The sequence below is a fragment of the Coffea eugenioides genome, chromosome 8 (assembly GCF_003713205.1).
Source record: "Coffea eugenioides isolate CCC68of chromosome 8, Ceug_1.0, whole genome shotgun sequence".
Taxonomy (NCBI): domain Eukaryota; kingdom Viridiplantae; phylum Streptophyta; class Magnoliopsida; order Gentianales; family Rubiaceae; genus Coffea; species Coffea eugenioides.
The window spans coordinates 39,605,983-39,624,214 of record NC_040042.1 but is presented as its reverse complement, the minus strand read 5'-3'; the positions used below and the strand labels follow the sequence as shown (position 1 = coordinate 39,624,214).

Genomic DNA, 18,232 nt, shown 5'->3' with positions numbered 1-18,232 from the left:
AATTGAAGAAGCTCACTTGTGTGTGTGTGTGTGTGAAACTTGAGTTGGTAAAGTTTAATCAAGCCTTTTGTAAGTTTAATTGAGTTTAATCAAATTCAATTAAGTTAGTTTCTTTCGAATAAGTTGAAATAGCCATCTACTCAAGTTGGAATTCAAGCCGGGAGAACTCGACGAGTTTGAACTCATACGCATATATTTTAATTCGAGCCACAACTAACTCGTTTACAACACTAACCACAAATTAGAATACAAAAAAGAAAAATTTTAATGCTAAAATGAAAGGAGAAAAAGACCCTTTTGATTCTTTTTGTTTGTGCTAGTAATAAGCAAAAAAAAAAAAAAAATACTAATCTTCTACTATTAAGAACTACAAATTGAAGAACAAAAACCAAAAATATAAAACAAAATAGAATGAAAAGTAAAGGCGTCAGGGTAATCACAAAGCTAACCAGAATTAATCATCAAAGATTAAACAGACAAAACCACCTCTCCCTGTTGCCCATTTCCTCTCGAACAAACCAAGCCCCCCAACAAACTCAAGTACCATCTCGGACTCCTCCACCCAACCAATTAAACCCCATTTTCCAGGCCTTCTTCTCCTCCTTCCTCCGTTCCTGCAAACCCTAGCCCCAAAAAACACGCACAACACACAGTCCTCCTGCACCCCTGTTATGTTGTACTCTATGCCTTTCACATAGTTCACTCCAGAATCATACAGAAAAAGAAGAAATGGCATTAATAGGCGATGCTTTGCGGCAAGCATTCATGCCCAAGTACGAGTACCAGAGTCTTCGCGAAGAAGACAAGGCCTGGCATAAATTACAACGTCCATTAGCGTTATTTTTGCTGGGTTTAATTTCTGTTGTGATTTTGATTTCCACTATTATTAGCTTGAATATAGTTTTTCCGATTGATCCCTTGAACCGCCCGTTTTGTAATGACCTAAGAATTCAGCCTCTTCCGATTAATGTAACTTCCCCCGCGGCTGTTCATGGCGGAAGTGGCGGTGGTGGGGATTCGGATCTTTTTCCTGGCGCGTTTTATCTCACGGATCAGGAGACTGTGGACTACTATTGGATGGTGGTGTTTGTCCCCTCGGCTTTTCTTTTCGGGGCTTCTGTAGTTTATCTTCTTGCAGGTGAGAGATCGCAACCATTTTTTAAAATTATTTTATTGTATATAGTTTTTGAAATGTTTGGTTGGATTAATTTGATTACTGATCAGCTTTGATATCAGATATTATTAGTATGTGAATATAATTAGATCTTGTGATGATATTTGGTGATCATTTTCTTGATACAAGTAGATTCTGCTTTCGTAAAAATTTGATCCGTCTATTCAGTAATTGATCCAACCAATGCTATTATTCGAAGAATTGCCAACTTTAAGAAACGAACTAAAATTCGTAAAGTGTTATTCTATGGTGGAGAGTGGAGACAAATGATTAACATGGCAGTTTGCAGTGGAGACACATGTGATTTGATCAATTTTGTTCTAGATCATTGTGATGGTTGTGTGCTTTCTGACCTGCAATTTATTATTGTTCTGCAGGAATCATTGTTGCTTATACTGCTCCAGTAAGACATGGATGCTTGAGGGTTGTCGAGAATAATTACTGTGCTTCTAGAAGGGGTATGCTTTTATATTCTATTTTGCCATTCTCTGCTCTTTGAGAAGGGATATGCTTTTAATGGAATGCTTGTACGGTACCAGGCTTTTGCCCCTCTTGTGCAGAAGCAATATTGGTTACTTCTATGTTGTATGGCTGGAGCTAGGACACTTGGAAGACCTGTTTATTATGGTTTGAAAGGGACTAATCTTGTTGACAAAACACATAATTCATGCAATTCATGTTTCAAAACTTTAGAACGACATTTAACTGGCTGGACAACTCAAGGCATTCAGTCATGATTCAAATGTTAAACTTCTTTCCTCTTTTCTTTTGTATCCCCGTTGTGCTTTGCAGTTCAATATTCCTGCCGTTATCGTCCCTCTTCTCTGTGCATCTAATTTTTTTGTTTTATTTAATTTTTTGGCTGATGTTTATTTCAGCATGAGTCTGAATCTTAAACTGTAAAATATCATTTTTGTGCTCTCTTTGTATGATTTGCTGCATTGCTTTCAGCTCGGTTTATGATTGCTATACTGACAGTGGAGATGCTGATTTTTGTGCCAACAAATGTTCATGTCACCTAACATTGGCATAAGCCTGTCTCTTTACCAGATTACTTTTCTCCATATTAAAAATTACACTCACATGGACCATTGTCTGTGATTAGACTGGCTAGATTGGGTGACAAAAGTAAGCCTCATCAAGCTAGTGGAATAGTTGTTTTCTTTTTTGTACTACTTGTGTGTATCTGAAGTAGCGTGGCTATTTCTATCTTGTTAGTTTACTAGATAAGGCAGCTTTGCTTATCCATTCCAACTTGATTGTGTCCTGTAATTTCTCTGCTTTCCATTTACAGGTGGAGTGCGCTGTCTGTCCATTTTAAATCTTGCATTTGCAATCATTTTTGGTCTCCTTGCTCTGTTTCTTGGTTCAACCCTTCTTACGCTGGGGAGCAGATGCTCTGTGCCCTTGTTTTGGTGCTATGAGACTGCATCTTGGGGGCTTGTCATTTTATATGGGGGAACTGCATTCTTTTTAAGGAGAAAAGCTGCTGCAGTTCTTGATGAAAGTAATTTTACGGGGCAGAATCTTGGTGTAGAAATGCTTGAAGCACACCCACTTGAAGTCACACCTGAAGTGGAGAGACGTGTCAATGAAGGTTTTAAGGCGTGGATGGGCCCATCTTTATTATCATCTGATGAGGAAGATGAACCTGATGACTATCAGGAAGTTCCAAATTTGTCAAGGACCAATTCTGCCCGGCAAAGAGTGTAAAGATGATCTTTTACTAACACCATTTTAACTTGGCCACTATCCAGCATGTGCCTGGAAATTTTGGCACTGATTGAGCATCATGGGAATCCTAGTCTTTTTCCTGGATGATGTGCTCAAGCTAATGGTACAGCATCAATGTTGACACGAGGTTGTCATGCTGCTAAAGTAGTCGGTTTTTTGGTAATACCCATAGTTGTGTACAAAATTAGCAAAGTTGTACAGACCTACTTGCTTTGAATATACAGAAAGAAAGCATGTGTTTTAATGTGCAGCTGTGTTAGCAGTGCTAGGCTTCTGTTTAGGGCTGAATCAGCTCTAACTTGGCAATTATAATGGATAGTGTGCCCCTGGCATTCTGGAATGCCAGAGTTGCAAGGCTAAATGGTATTTAGAGGTTAGAACTGATAACAGCTTTGCAAACTGGTAGTTTTCTCATGTCAGTATCATGATGTTGAGGTTTTTGTACTTCTACCATATGATGCTTCTCTTCAATGGGACAGTGGCCTAAGTGCAGGAAGGTCAATGTTGCCGAATTCGAGGTTCATACTGCAACTCTCTGAATTTCTTGCCTCAGGCAGCTTACCTGTTACCTAGATAGTTTTTAAGGATGAAACTTGTTTGCTATTTTCTGTCGACAATGACCAAAATTGTTACTTTCTAGAACTTTCCAGTTTGCCCAACTTGGAAGGCACACCTGCATACAAAAAGGAAAAAGAAAAAAAGTTCTAAATTCAATACCTCCTATCTAAAGAAAAAAATAATAATAATGCTCGCATTGGGCAAATAAATTTTTTGGATATTTGTCTGAAATTTTACTGCAATTTACTAAAGAAGTTGTAGGAAAATTTTTTGAAGTGTGTAAATTTTTAAATATTTTGAAATGTATAATTTAAAAATTTTGAAGAATTTTTTGAGGTTATTATATCAAATTTTTAAAAAACTTGTGGAAGATCTTGGCCGAAAACTTGTATGCCAAAGAGGTTATTTCAATTTTGCCAAATGAACAGTTGTATTTATTTTCCCAACACGCGACAAACGGGCTGAGATTTAGGCTCTGAAGTTTCTTAGCGTCCTTGGTTTCTGGGTACACAAGAAGCAGGGCAGACGATCAGTATCTCCTGTTTTAGGCCCATAGGTAACGATCCTTATTCCGCCACTTTCCGTTTCCCATGGAAGCCCAATTGGAGCCCATTGGGCTCTTCTTCTCGGTTTAACAACATCGTCCTTCTACACCAAAAGCTACCCTCCATGGCCCCATCTTCACTTTCTTCTTCATCAAAATCTAACCCCCGACTTTCCGATAAACCCTAGTCTCTCTTGTCTATCACATACAAACACACAAGCTTCCCAACCAAACCATGGCGATGCCGTACGATTACGAAGACGGGCACCAGCAGCAATCCGGACCAGACTCACTGAGTTACGACCCGAGCTTCGTGCCGGACCCGGTAAAATCCTTCGTAGTCCATCTATACAGGCACATTAGAGAGAAGAATGTCTACGAGATTCACCAGATGTACGAGAACTCTTTCCAAACCCTAAGCGAACGTATGTTCAAAGACGTCCCCTGGCCCTCCGTCGACGCCGTCGCGCCTTTCGTTGATAACGACCACGTTTTCTGCCTTCTCTACCGTGAAATGTGGTTCCGGCACCTTTATGCTAGACTCTCCCCTACTCTCAAGCAGAGGATTGATTCTTGGGATAATTACTGCAGCCTCTTCCAGGTCAGATTTCCTCATTCGGAAAAAAGCTTTTTTTTTTTGGTTTGTAAATTTTAGCTTAATACACTTTCGTTGTTGATTCGCCTCTTGTATAACTTTTTTGGTTCAGTTTGGGTTAATTATGATTATTGATTTGATTATTTCAAAGTATTGGATTGAAATCTTAAAATATTTAAGATTTCGTTTCTATGTTGTTTATGGGCCTGAGGTGGGGCTGCGTGATTTTTTTATAAGTTATTTCAGCTAAATGTGACGAAATTTGTGTAAATTTTGGATGGGATGCATGTAGGTGGTATTGCATGGGGTGGTGAATATGCAATTGCCAAACCAGTGGTTGTGGGATATGGTGGATGAGTTTGTCTACCAGTTTCAGTCATTCTGTCAATATCGGGCAAAGATGAAGAACAAGACAGAGCAGGAGATTGCGCTTCTGAAGCAGTTTGATCAGGTGTGGCTAACTAATTCCTGATTTCTTTATCTCCCATGACAAGATGTTATTCCAGAATCATACACATCTAAAAAAATAGTAGTAGTGGGTTTAATTTGTTTCTTTATTGTTACTTGCAAGTCTGTTTTCTTAATTATTGTTATATGACCTGGCAATCATTTTCACTTAGGTTTTACAGGATGTTGTATTGTCATTATCCTTCAGTAACAATTCCTTTCTAAATGAAAATGGTGGGAAGAAACTACTTGTCGAATTATCAGTTTTTTGTTGTTTTTATCTTTAGAACATTTCATAACGGTAGAGCCCCCCTTTCTTTGGTACTTTTCATGTATAATCCTGTTATATATTTATTTTTGTGTTTGTGGTACAATCTGGATTTTTTTAAAGATAACTAATAAATCATCACCATGATAAAGTCACCTTGTGCTTCTATTTAAGATGTTACTTTTTTTTTCCTGAAATTTATAGATTTTATGTTTACATATGATGTTAGAGATAATGGTATTTGCATTGGGAAGTCAAACTGTTTACCCCCTGATGTTAACATTTCTTTCTTTCAGGCATGGAACGTCTATGGTGTTCTTAACTTCTTGCAAGCTCTTGTGGAGAAATCTATGATTATTCAAATCCTGGAGCAAGAGAAGGAAGGGCTTGAACAGTTTACTGCTACTGATGGATATGATTACAATGGTGGAAGCAATGTTTTGAAGGTCTTGGGGTACTTTAGCATGATAGGTTTGCTTAGAGTTCACTGTTTGCTGGGCGATTATCACACTGGCCTAAAGTGCTTACTTCCAATTGATTTAAGTCAACAAGGTGTATACACCAGCGTAATTGGAAGTCACATTGCCACAATATATCATTACGGGTTTGCCAATCTTATGCTGAGGAGGTATGCTGGTCCCATGACTCAAACCAAATATGTTGCTTCTCGTTCAAGCTGCTTATCTAATTCTTTAATATGTTTCAGAAATATAAATTGTCAAACTGTGATTTGTCTGTATTGCCTCATATTTCCAATCATTATTTTTTGTTTTGTTGCTGAACTTGTTTAGGTAATATTGAACTGGGCTACATTGAAAAGTTGTTATTTGGAGAATATTTTTAATATCTAGTCTAGAAGAAGCATTTTTTTTTTAAAGTTCCCCCTCTCCACGTATCATTTTGTTAGTAGATTTTCACTGAATGATAGAAATAGTACAGTTGAAAAATGCTTGTTGGGAAAGAGCGTTATCATCTTCTGCTGTATTACCAAGCACATAGGAGATTATACTGCTTCGCTTTTGTCAGTCTATAATAAATGTTTTCCTATAATTGTGCCATTTCTTTTCAGCATCATAAGTCTTCAATGGCGCAGGGTTCTAGCTGGCATCTAAGTGCTGCTTCTGCTCCTTACTTCTTTTCTTTGTGAGGTTTGATTTTGTGTGTAAAAAAAAGGTCTGCCTGATATAGGCTGAACTTGAAAGTACTTCAGTGATGTGAAGAGAAGTTTGAATTTGTGATGAAACCCTTAAAAATTTTGATGTGATGAACAATCATCTTCCATTTTACAGTCAACAAGTGATTGCTTTGCTGCTCATTTCTATGATAATCTAGATAGATACATTTGTTTGCTGTTTTGGGGAAAATTTTTTTTGTTGTTAATTTAGTTAATAAATTTTGTTCTTCCTTTGTTGACAGATATGTGGATGCCATTAGAGAGTTCAACAAAATTCTGTTATATATTTATAAGACTAAGCAATATCACCAGAAATCCCCACAATATGAGCAGATACTGAAGAAGAATGAGCAGATGTATGCCTTGCTGGCTATTTCTTTATCCCTTTGCCCTCAAGTGAAGCTTGTTGAGGAGACTGTGAACTCCCAATTACGTGAGAAATATGGTGAAAAAATGTTGAGAATGCAGAGATTTGACGATGAGGCGTTTGCACTATATGATGAGCTTTTCTCCTATGCATGTCCCAAGTTCATCACTCCATCTGCTCCTAGTTTTGAGGAGCCTCTTGTAAACTACAATCAGGTATGATTGTCCCTTATCGTACTTAAATAAGCCTGCAATCAATGGACTGGCAATCTTCTGTGCTTTAATCAGCAGCAGGCTCTCCAAAAGGAGAACTTTGAGGGGGGGGGGGGGAGACACAGAAGCAGACACACTCTTGAATGAGTGCAACAAAAAAAGCATGTGAATTCCTCATGCCTTTGTTATCTTAAGTATCTAGTAACACCTGATGGTGTTCCTTTGAACGTTGCAATTGTTAGCAATACCATGGTCTGATATATGGTGGTCGGTGTAATTTTGACCACTGTTCATGTTTGTTGAAACATATTTGAAAGTTTTATGTCATTTCACGTGCCAGAAACGGTGATCTGTGGGATGGGCAGTCCCAAAAAAAAATAGTCTGTCTTGTAGTTTCTTGGTTGACCTATTAATTTTAGGCTGTTCTTAGACAGCTTAAGCATTATGCATGTGCTGTTAATATTGTGAATTATTGGCATCTATCATCCATTTGTTTATTTCTAAATCTCAGGATGCCTATAGGCTTCAGTTGAAGCTGTTTCTTTATGAAGTGAAACAGCAACAATTATTATCAGGTGTTCGAACATTTTTAAAAGTTTACTCAACGATCTCCATGGGCAAGCTTGCTACTTACCTGGAAGTGGATGAACCTACTTTAAGGTCAGGGACAAAACTTATATGTTTCTTTTCCTTGTTCAAAACTTATATGTTTCTTTTCCTTATTTTTAAAAGTTGATTTTCTTACTGTTTGAAGTTAATGGTGTGCAGGACAATTTTGTTGACATACAAGCACAAAACACACGCTGTTGATTCTGATGGAAAGATCAGCTCCAATGCTGATGTTGACTTTTATGTAGATGATGTAAGTTGTAACTCTGGATGTAGTGTTGTGCTTCTGTCCTATGCACATACCTTGACACATCCATGCCTGTTGCATTTAAAATTAAGAAAGAATGGTTAAATCTCGGAGCAAACCATTTTGAACGAATTAAATAGTATAGTGGGTAAGCTTGTTTAGTAGCAAATTTGGTCAGTGTCTTGTGGGCACTGACACAATCTGAAGCCTATAGGCATCCTGAGCTTTGGCAGTTATTAGGGTTCAACTTGCCATTTTGGAGGTCAAGCCTTGCAGGCACAACATGTTCTGTTCGTGCATCTATACAGAAAGTCTAGTTGATGTTATAGGCCTGAGCTTGTTATGATCGTATAAATTCTAGTTGATGTTATAAGCCTGAGCTTGTTATGATTGTATAGCTGTTAAGCTTGACAGTTCAACTCAAATTTGCTCACTGATTCCATCCTAGCCCCATGGTCCTGAACTTTGTTTAGAAAATCTGATTGAGGTTGTTTATTGTTGAGTATGAATTGAGCATAGCCAAATTGAGTGAAAATGAGTTCAAGGTGGTCGCAGCCTCATGTGGCGTGCAAGTATGCTCACCAGGAATATGCTTGCTTTTTTATGCTGTGTAGGACAGACCGATATTACTGCAGTCTACATTTCACTGTCTTGGATATTTGTGGTGGATCATGAATTGAAGTTTTGGAACCTGCAGAAAGACATCTAGTGAATGGCACAATTCTAATTGAAGACCATCAAAATTTATTTAGAGCCCATTTTGTTTAAACTGTGAAGCATTTAGAAGTCAAATGCGTGTTAACTATAGCTTTCTGTTCATCTATCTGATGCATTTTTTTTGGTTTTAGGACATGATTCATGTTATAGAATCTAAACCAGCTAAGCGGTATGGGGATTATTTTCTGCGTCAAATTGTCAAGGTACTTGCATCTCAACTGATGCTCATAAAACGTACCCGTTACTTTCCTGTAGTTTGCATGCTGATGCCTGTTCTCGTACAGCTTGAAGGCGTGATGACCGATGTCGACAGGGTAAAGTTGGAGTGAGTTCTGGACTGGAGCTACAGCCATTTTTGTGCGGCAGAACATTTTAATTAGCTTGGCTTCCACCTCCCAGAAACTTGAGGAAAAGAATGAGATGAAAAATGGACTGATTTTCTTTTCTTAGAGGAACTGAGTTCCATCATTTGTGGCTATTATTTTTTGCTTGGATGGGATGGGGCTGAGTTTTGGGGAAAGATGGGAGCGAGGGTTGGTGGGGTTAAGCGAGGGAATGGATGACTGAAAGAGACACTTTCCCTTGGTCGCGTCCCTTCACTGAGGCTGCTTTTTTTGTTTTTTATTTTTCCCAAGTGTACAATTTCTAGTTTTTCTATATTGTAATTTATTTCCAAATAGAGAAGAAAACACGCCTTATTTCGGGTCTGTAATACGCGGCACTGGTGATTCCTTCCCCAAGTAGTATTGGCATGTCGTAGCTTACAGTTTCAGTTTGGTGGAACATGCTCTCAGGATGTGGTTGTTGCTTTTGAGCCTTGAATAATTCCAAGATATGAGTCTATGGGTCGGCTTGGTTTGTGCGAGTCAGTATGGTTGGTGCCCTACCTTGCACTGAACTTCTCGAGTTTCAATAGAATTCCCACTCTAGAAAATTACGAAAATAACTCCGTCCTCTTTGTACTCATTATTTTAAAGAATAGGGATAATTTCAGAAATCTCTCTTGAGGTTTTTAACAATCTCACTGTCCTCCACTGGGGTTTCTAAAATATTAGAAACCTCCTCTATCAGGTCAATGGAATCTAATTGTTGCATCAATTATAGGGAAATGACTTAATTACCCACACAACTTAAGAGGTATTTGACAATTATGTTCACATGATTAGTTAAATTGTTATTAACTAGTTATCTATTTAGCAAATAAGTTTTTTGTCAAGTTTTTCTCCTACAAGATTTTTAACAACTTTAACTACAATAATTTCAAAAATTTTTAAAATTTTGAAAAATACACACTTTACAATATTCAAAAACATACAAAAAAATTCCCTTCTTTCTACTTTTTTTCTTCCTCCTCCCACCTCAACCCACCACTACTAGAGCCACCGGCTTTCAGCCACCATTTTTTTCTTTTTCTTTTTTTTTTCTTTTCTTTCTCTCCTCCCTCCCCCTCTCCTCCTTCCTCTCATCCTCCACTCCCCTCTCCCCCTTTCCCCACTCTCCCCGACCACCTCCTTCCCCTATGATCGATGACAATTTGTTAGTTTTTTTTTTTAAAAATTTCTAATATACCATTACAAAAGGGGAGCCAAAAATAAGCGTCTTTCTATGATTGATAATTGATGTGTGTAAGTAGAAGTAGTGATTCAAATTCTAGTGGTTTTTGTGGAATAAGAGAAATATAGCTTCTTTAGGCATATATAAGGATTTAGGAGACTTGAAGAGGAAATTTGCTCTCAAATTTTTCTCAAAATTTATTATGTTCTATATGATTTGCTCTAGTTGATGATTTGTATTCAATTTTATTGTTTTTTCTTTTTTTTTTCCTAATTGTTACTTTTATTGTCATGGAAAATAGATATTGGTATTGTATGAAATATAGGTAAAGATTGTTAGTTGTATGCAACTAAATTGAAAAACCTTTTAATAATGACAAATTTTTTCTTATTTGTGATTATTCAACAAATGGTCTTTTTTAAATTGAAATTCAGGTTATAACAGGGTTTACAAGCTTTGTTTCTCTTATAAGAGTATGCAACTAATGTGTTATAATACATGTAATGGTATGATATTACACATGCAATATCTAGATGAGACTTTGAGTTGCTAAATTTGTTGTAGAGTTAGAAAGCCTGATCTTTTATTTACTCTCTATGAATGTGGTGATAGTTACACAATCTTGAAATTGAAGCCTTGCTTTTGTAAGCAATTTCACTTACACTGCCTCACATTTGATAAAGTTAAAATAGATATATATTGTTCATAGTAAATTAACTATCTAATGCAAAACTTAAGGGTAGTTATGGAATCAAATTGCTTTTTCTCTCCTAATACCAATTTTATATTATTTTTGTATTTGAATTGGGCTGATTTGTTACTAGCTAATTAGTTTTAGGTAGAGGTGGCAAATCAACCCACTTAAATAAATTTACCCATACTCGCCCATGAATAGATGGGTATGGGTATCTTAAATTTTTGTATATGGGTATAAATGGGTTACCCAATAATATCCATTTATTAAATGGGTATTATTGGATAACCCATCAAACCCAATTAACCCATTTAATTTTCTTCCCCTAAATCTCTTTTTCCCCCACCCATTTTTTTTTTCAAAATTTTCATTTTGTCATGATGTTAACTACTTTTGTTTCATTATTATTATTATTATTTGTTGGTTTTATTTTGTCATTTTGTTTTCTCTTAGTTTGTTAACTTGCTCATTTTTCGGCATTACCAATTTATGATAAATTTGAGCCTCTTTTCTTATCTTTCTAAAATGACATTTTAAATTTATATATGGAAAAAATGTTAGGGGTTAAAAATTTTTGGATTAAATTTTTATATTAACTTTTGTAGTACTTAGTTCAAAATTTTATATTCTTATTATTCAATTATTAAATAATATGTAATTTTGTGAAATAGAGTATAAATGAAAAAAATTTGGTAATTAGGCTTATTGAACATTATAAGTAAATATTTAAAACTAATGATGGGTACAAAGAGCGGTATAAATTGATAACTTAGTTTGCAATAATGAATTTAAATGAATTTACAAAAAATTAAAATAAATGGGTTATAAATGGGTAATTGGGTTACCCAATTCATTTTTTGACTTACCCATTTATACCCATTTAATTAGATGGGTATAAATGGGTTGACTCACTTATACCCATTACCCATTTTACCCAACCCAAACCCGCCCAAATCACCCATTTTGACACCTCTAGTTTTAGGGGACGTTTTTGACATTTTAAAAACCTCATGGGAGGTCAGTGAAACTGTCAGAAACCTCAGAGAGGTTTCTGAAATTATCCCTAAAGAATCCAGGGCAGTTGCCCGCCATAAATTTGGAGCATAACACAAGACAACCCTCAAACGCGTACTACCAAATAAAGAATGCTTTCTCTTATAACCTAAGGGCTTAGGCTAAGGCCCAAAACCAGCTTCAGGACAAACAATTTTGTTGACTTGAATGATGGGAAGGTGTATCCTCTCAGTTCCAAACTGACACTGGTAGGTGGGCACATGAATTTACAGATATTTGGGGTGGCATAACATAATAGCGGAACAGTTTGGTGCAGCATCAGTTAAGACTTCTATAAGATTTAAAAGAAGGGATAATTTCAGAAACCTCCACTGAGGTTTCTACAGTTTCACTGTCCTTCCTTGAGATTTTTAAAATATTATTAACCTTCCTTAAAAATAATGTTCTTGTAACAAATTAACCCAATTCAAAAAAATCAACAATAAAAAAAAGATTTCAAGAGTGAGAAGAATATTTCATACCAAAAGTACCCTTTAACTTATTACTAGTTGGTTGACTTAGAATCAAAAGGAAATATTAGTTAAAAATAGAAACTAAGAACTAAACTCTAGCATAAGTATAATAGAATTTAGTAACAATGACTATTTTTTATAGAACTATATAAAATAACAAAATCAAAGTATTGGAGAGGAAAACTTATTAATTTGGAATCAAGATTTATATGTAAATTTCCTAAACTCTTAGTATCAGAATTTGAAAGATTTTGAAAAGGAGTTGAACAAGATAAAGTATGATCTTTTCAAGAAAAAACATCACAATAGATGGCTAATGATAAAAAATATAGAATATGCTAAAATATGTTATCTTTGTTGAATTATTTCTTTAACTTACGGTGTCCATTATTTCAGATGATTAGCAAGAAATTTCCATCATTTGTAATTAAAAAAAAAACTCTCAAGCAACGATTGGATTAATGAAGGTATGATTTTAATGGCAAAGCAAATAAATCAAAGTAGAAATTTTTTTTTCTAACCATCTTGTTTGGATAATGTACACAAAGAAAAGAAAAAACACACCAAATAGTTTGGAAAAGAAAGGAAAGAGTGGATTATGTGTAGTTATATTTTATCCATAACTTAATAAAATCTAATTGTAAACATATTTTAATATACTTTACTCCTTTTTGTGTATTTTCATATTCATCTTGTTATTCTTATGAAAAATTTATGAAATAATAATATTTCAATAGAAATTTTAATCTTTTTTTTAGGCGAAAGAAATTACAAGAACTACTAAAATACAAAAAAAGAATTTTAAAATGTTAACAATTATCGTTATAAATTTTAGTATTCAAGATTTTAAAATTTTTTATATTGCAAATCATGGTTAATTTAGTACAAGTGACTCAATTGTTTCTCTCCATATAAGTACGTAATATTTTCAGAGTTGTAAGGATAGTAAAGTCATTTCACCATCCATCCGGTAAGCATTGGACCCCAAATAGCTTATAGGAGAGATAAGTGATATTTTTAAAACTTTTGAGGGATGGCAGTACAATGGTCAGAAACCTCAAGGGAGGTTTCTGAAATTATCCCTTAAAAGAAATAAGGTGTTCTGTCACTCTAATTCTTTAATTTCTGAATGACAATTGTCGAGGTAATTCCGTGTACATTTTGGCCCTGAGAGCGTAGACCAATATTACATGATACTGTAATAAGCCACAATAGTCCAGAGTCCATTTTTGGCCTGTGAATTTCCAGCGGCCATCTAACTACCATTCCACAGAGGGTACCATTCCACAGAGGGGTTTCCTTCATCTCCCTCTACAAAGACCACAAGAGTTCTTTTCTGTGCTGCAATCCACATTTGCAGGGTTGCTGGTCCAAACTAAATTCAACGTGTAGTTCAATGAGTACTGTTGATTTTGAGGCAAAAGATTTCTGCAGAGTTCAGCAATGGTAAGCTGTAGCCGATGTTATTTGCACAGGTCAATCAGGGTTGTCAACTTCGTTATTAATGCTATTGGAGTTGCAATGATCGTATACTCTCTTTGGCTGCTGAAGAAGTGGAAAGACGGGGTTGATGAGTTGGATCTTGCATCACCTGTTCCTACACCTTGGTATGTCTTTTTTCTCTCCTCCTTTCTTATTTATGAGTCTCTGCTTTGCAGAAAAGCTGGAAAGATTTAAAACAAAAAAGGAAAATTGTATAGTGCAAAAATGCTGTTGTTGCATGTTTTGTCTTGGGAGCAACATGCAATTAACGTATTGTGCTAAGTTGTCAAGTGAACGAGAAAAATGTGGTTGCATTTTCAGATGCAAGAATCCATCTAAGTGGATTTTTCCACTTAAGGAATAAATTGTACTTCATCTTCTTGGCAACAATGTAAAAAACCCATAGCAATATGTCATAAAGAGCGAAATCTAGCAGGACATGACAGAACTAGATCTTTTAGCTGATTGGAAGTCAATGGTCAGGCCTAGAAATCAGATCTTTTAGCTGACTAGATGTTAAAAGTCATGCTAGAAACCTCTTATCAGTTTTCATTGCTACTCAGAATTGGTGTTTAATCATATTTTGACTTCTCTCGTTGATGTAGTACAATGTAGTTAGTTGATTTTCGCAGAGAACTGAAGAAACTATAGCTTCTTATCAACAGGTTTATCTATACATGTTTAGGTGTGGGAATCGTTGTATGCTTGAGCACACTATTGGGACATTCAATTGCTAACTGTATCAGCAATTCTCTCCTCGCCGTGGTATCCTCATAAAAGTTGCTTCTGATGTTTAAACAACTCGTTATCTTTTTCTGCAGCGCCATGTGAAACTAAAAATCTTTTCTGATCCTGTTAAGACCTTTGAAGAATAGAAGTATGATGTAGGGAAGAAATCATTCTAACATTCTTGTCTAAATAAAGATCAAAACATTTTGTCATTCATTATGCATCATATATGCATATTGTGGATCAAAACATCATGTTATTCATTATGCATCATATATGCATATTATGTTATCTTAACTATGCCTCAGTATATTGTTTCCATATGCTCTCTTCTTCTTGTCCAAGCTGTTATCATTGTCACAGTCTTCTACAAGACCAACTGGGAAATGGTATGTATCTAATTTTGTGTCAAAATTTCTAGTTCTGACCAGTCTCCAAATTATCACTTCCCTGTTGAGTTCGTTAAACTTTAGTTATTACCAAAGCTATAAGAGATTGTCCTTATAAAAGACTTCATTAGGCGGAATGAAAATTGATTTTGTAAAAGGCTAGTCTTACTGTTTAGATTGCTTTTGAGATTTCCAGTATATCATCAATCTGAGTCCTGCAATAGGCTTTGTAGCAGTAATTACACGGCTTTTATCAAGATAACAAGAAGTCATCTGCCTTTACTATAATCACTGGCAGCAGAAATAAGAATGTTAGTTCAGAATTTTAAATATATTTGTTGAATTATAAAATCCTCTAGGGCCAGGAAAGTTCAGAATTCGTTTAGCTTTACTACTGCTTTTAACTTGACAAGATTGTTCGAGTTAACAACGTGTTCATATGTTTTTTGCACTTCTGACAGCAAATTTCCATATACATAGATGAGAACCATGAAGAGTTCAAGAATTTTGTTCTCTTTCATGTGGAAATGTGTTGTCTGATTTCAATCTCAGTTTTGGTAGCCCAGGTAAAATTCTTTTTCCATTGAGAGAAGCAAAATGCTCTGCTTTCGAAAAATTAAAAGTTAATAATAAATTGATTGCTTCCATGATTTGTACTGCAAAAGATACCATGTAAGTTTGCAATTCTCAACCTACATCATTTGATTTTATGCAGATTGTAGCCCTTAGAATTGTTTTTGATAATAGTAATGTACTGGCAAGAGAAATAATTACATTTGGTGAGAAAAGTGCCATCATGTAGATTAACAAGAATTTGAAAAACTTATGCTAGTTGCTTTTTCTGGGAAAGTTTCTCATAAACTTTGGCAGTGGTTTCAGTGGTTCATTAGGCTCAATGAATTTAGCAACCGTTTTCTACGTGAGAAACAACCAATGCATGAGAAATATTTCCGGTAAACCGGATTACTTTATGGCATGTTCATGAGCAATATTTGATTCACAAACCTAACCATCTAAATACATGTTTTTTGAGGAAACTTGTCACCCAGTTTTAGTGAGAACTGTTTTTTTGTGATATTTTCAGCTGATTGTTGCTTTGCTTGCTGGCATCCTATGGGCAGTAGGATGTGAACCAAACCTTCATTGCAGCAGCTCTGATCCCCCAAACTTTACATACTCATTTTTGGATGATCGTACTTCATCATTAAGTGACTGTACCAGATTACCTGAAAGGTCTTTCCAGGTTCATAATATTGGACAAACGCTAAGAAATTCATTCGCCTAATTCAAGCTGCCAAAGTGAACTCAACTATCTGGCTGCAAGAAAATCCAGATTCATGGAGTGGTTTATAAACAGAGAAACAAGAAGAGAATGCTTTGAGTCGACTAACAAGCAAACTTGAATAGACTTTGGTTTGAAGTTACTGATAACATGCAATTTTGGAAGTGATGCTGGTTGCACTGTGTTAATAATCCATGTAGTGTTGTCTAATTTTCCATTTCTCTTTAGCCATACGGCCCTGCTTACTAACCTGTCACTTGCAGGGGACTGTTGCCACCTACTTTCCATTTTCTTAATCACACAAATGCCCAAAAACCTTCAATATTTTGACAGTTTCAGCAGTTAGATGTGATGTTGAAACTCAAGAATTGTCAATCTAGTCTCATGAATCTGGCGCACCATACAGTAGCCATCCATTAGTGCAGCATAGGTAACTTCATCAGAACTCTGACTTCGTTGAATCATTCCAGAGGATGTCCATTCTGCAATCTGGAAAAATGGATTTCTTTGTCCAACACCATTTCATGTACCAGCTTCTCCAGTTGTACCATATCCCTTTTGACACAATGACACCAGCACCTTAGGGACTCTGACAATAAAATGATCAATCATCGATCGCTTTACTTAGTTCTTTAACGCACTCATGGAGCAAATACTTGAAGCATATCAAGCAGACTAGGGGTTGTTTCCTTCAGTGAAATCCAAATCCAGCAGCATGGACGCGGTGTAAGAATCAGGTGAGAACCCTTTGTCAAGCATTTCCTGAAAATGCATTTTTGTCTCAAGATATTCACCCCCTTTAAGAAATCCACGAACAATAGTATTCTGTATAAGATCATTTGGCAAGCATCTGTCTTCTTTCGTTTTCATGAAATGCCCTTTAGCTTCCTTTAGCATCCCTGCTTCACAAATGCCACTTATCAGCACATCATCACTGCAATCAGGATGCAGTCCTTTGACAGGAGGATTTCGAAAATATCTCGTGCAAGCTCAAGCTTCCCGCTTCTGAAACTTCCATTGATGATGATGTTGAACATGCTAATGTGAAGGTCTACCGGGCCAGTTTCCACCTTCTTTAATAAATTTTTAAAACATTTTTACAGTAATCCAAATAGGGCAAGGTGAGGAAATTCATTCAAGGCAAAATAGGGCAGTAAGACGTTTCAACTAACCATCAGGATTTTAGGATTTAATTAACGAACCCAAAATTGGGTTATTGAGAAAAACTGTGATGTAATCTTTTCATCCAAAATATTATTATAAACGATAAACATCACCAAAAATGCATCCTAACACAAAGGAGAATTAAACTTATATCAAACTGGAACTGACTAAGAAAATAAATAGCAAACACAAATGCTTTGCGAAAACATCCAACTCCAGTGGTTTCTTTTAACTTGGCCAAGACAAGAATGGAATTTAATACACCATTGAAAGCTTTCAAAAGCTTCTAGGCTTCTATATCACATGGGGCTATTCAATCAAGCTCAATGTGCTGCCTTGCCAATCTTCCTTGATCCGGAAAGTATGTGCATCTAGGGTAAGGTACTTCAATTCTTTTCCTGCAGCAGCTGTAAAGTAGAGAACATGAAGTTTCCAGCAAAAACACATATTCTGAAAACGGATTTCAGACAAAAAAGTGAAATTCTGAAATTGAATCAAATACAGAGTTCAAAACATTTTGTTCAAGATGATGCATCAAATCGACTTCCGCAAAATGAAATGTTAAATAGAACCATCCGGTATGAGAATCCGCATGAAGAACAATATGGAGCATAAAGAATTTAAAGCATATACATTAAATTGAATAATTTTTACATTATTTGCAGTAAACAAGACAGCAATCAAATGTTCAAAAAAAAAAAAAGCACATAAGGTCTCTAAATATGCAATAATAAGCGAATGCTCTCAACAATATCTCCAGAAGCAA

At 35.8% G+C, this 18,232-nt stretch overlaps 3 protein-coding genes across 5 annotated transcripts; all 3 read left to right on the top strand.

Moving 5' to 3' along the window:
* Nucleotides 1–530: 530 nt before the first annotated feature.
* Nucleotides 531–3,420, top strand: LOC113779314. The gene is made up of 3 exons (XM_027324868.1): nucleotides 531–1,138; nucleotides 1,552–1,632; nucleotides 2,469–3,420. The coding sequence occupies exons 1-3, from the start codon at nucleotides 730–732 to the stop codon at nucleotides 2,885–2,887; spliced, it is 909 nt and encodes a 302-aa protein (XP_027180669.1). The 5' UTR covers nucleotides 531–729; the 3' UTR covers nucleotides 2,888–3,420.
* A 726-nt stretch (nucleotides 3,421–4,146) lies between these two features.
* LOC113779313 (eukaryotic translation initiation factor 3 subunit L) lies at nucleotides 4,147–9,452 on the top strand. The gene is made up of 8 exons (XM_027324867.1): nucleotides 4,147–4,611; nucleotides 4,898–5,056; nucleotides 5,617–5,948; nucleotides 6,737–7,076; nucleotides 7,585–7,733; nucleotides 7,842–7,935; nucleotides 8,778–8,849; nucleotides 8,931–9,452. The coding sequence occupies exons 1-8, from the start codon at nucleotides 4,246–4,248 to the stop codon at nucleotides 8,973–8,975; spliced, it is 1,557 nt and encodes a 518-aa protein (XP_027180668.1). The 5' UTR covers nucleotides 4,147–4,245; the 3' UTR covers nucleotides 8,976–9,452.
* A 4,211-nt stretch (nucleotides 9,453–13,663) lies between these two features.
* On the top strand, nucleotides 13,664–17,160 carry LOC113779183 (tetraspanin-19-like). Of its 3 annotated transcripts, none has more exons than XM_027324679.1 (5): nucleotides 13,664–14,027; nucleotides 14,588–14,667; nucleotides 14,940–15,020; nucleotides 15,482–15,586; nucleotides 16,105–17,160. In XM_027324679.1, the coding sequence occupies exons 1-5, from the start codon at nucleotides 13,991–13,993 to the stop codon at nucleotides 16,303–16,305; spliced, it is 504 nt and encodes a 167-aa protein (XP_027180480.1). In that variant the 5' UTR covers nucleotides 13,664–13,990; the 3' UTR covers nucleotides 16,306–17,160. The 3 variants fall into 3 exon arrangements, with proteins under 3 accessions (XP_027180480.1, XP_027180481.1, XP_027180479.1); XM_027324680.1 differs by having other exon boundaries at nucleotides 14,568–14,667; nucleotides 16,566–17,160; XM_027324678.1 differs by having other exon boundaries at nucleotides 14,568–14,667.
* The last annotated feature ends 1,072 nt before the right edge of the window (nucleotides 17,161–18,232 follow it).

Coding starts and splice junctions, on each gene's coding strand:
- LOC113779314 (XM_027324868.1), top strand. CDS start 730: ATGGCATTAATAGGCGATGCTTTGCGGCAAGCATTCATGCCCAAGTAC. Junction 1,139..1,551: donor TGTAGTTTATCTTCTTGCAG/GTGAGAGATCGC, acceptor ATTGTTCTGCAG/GAATCATTGTTGCTTATACT. Junction 1,633..2,468: donor TTACTGTGCTTCTAGAAGGG/GTATGCTTTTAT, acceptor TTCCATTTACAG/GTGGAGTGCGCTGTCTGTCC.
- LOC113779313 (XM_027324867.1), top strand. CDS start 4,246: ATGGCGATGCCGTACGATTACGAAGACGGGCACCAGCAGCAATCCGGA. Junction 7,077..7,584: donor CTCTTGTAAACTACAATCAG/GTATGATTGTCC, acceptor TCTAAATCTCAG/GATGCCTATAGGCTTCAGTT. Junction 8,850..8,930: donor TTCTGCGTCAAATTGTCAAG/GTACTTGCATCT, acceptor GTTCTCGTACAG/CTTGAAGGCGTGATGACCGA.
- LOC113779183 (XM_027324678.1), top strand. CDS start 13,864: ATGGTAAGCTGTAGCCGATGTTATTTGCACAGGTCAATCAGGGTTGTC. Junction 14,028..14,567: donor TCACCTGTTCCTACACCTTG/GTATGTCTTTTT, acceptor TCTTATCAACAG/GTTTATCTATACATGTTTAG. Junction 15,021..15,481: donor ACAAGACCAACTGGGAAATG/GTATGTATCTAA, acceptor CACTTCTGACAG/CAAATTTCCATATACATAGA.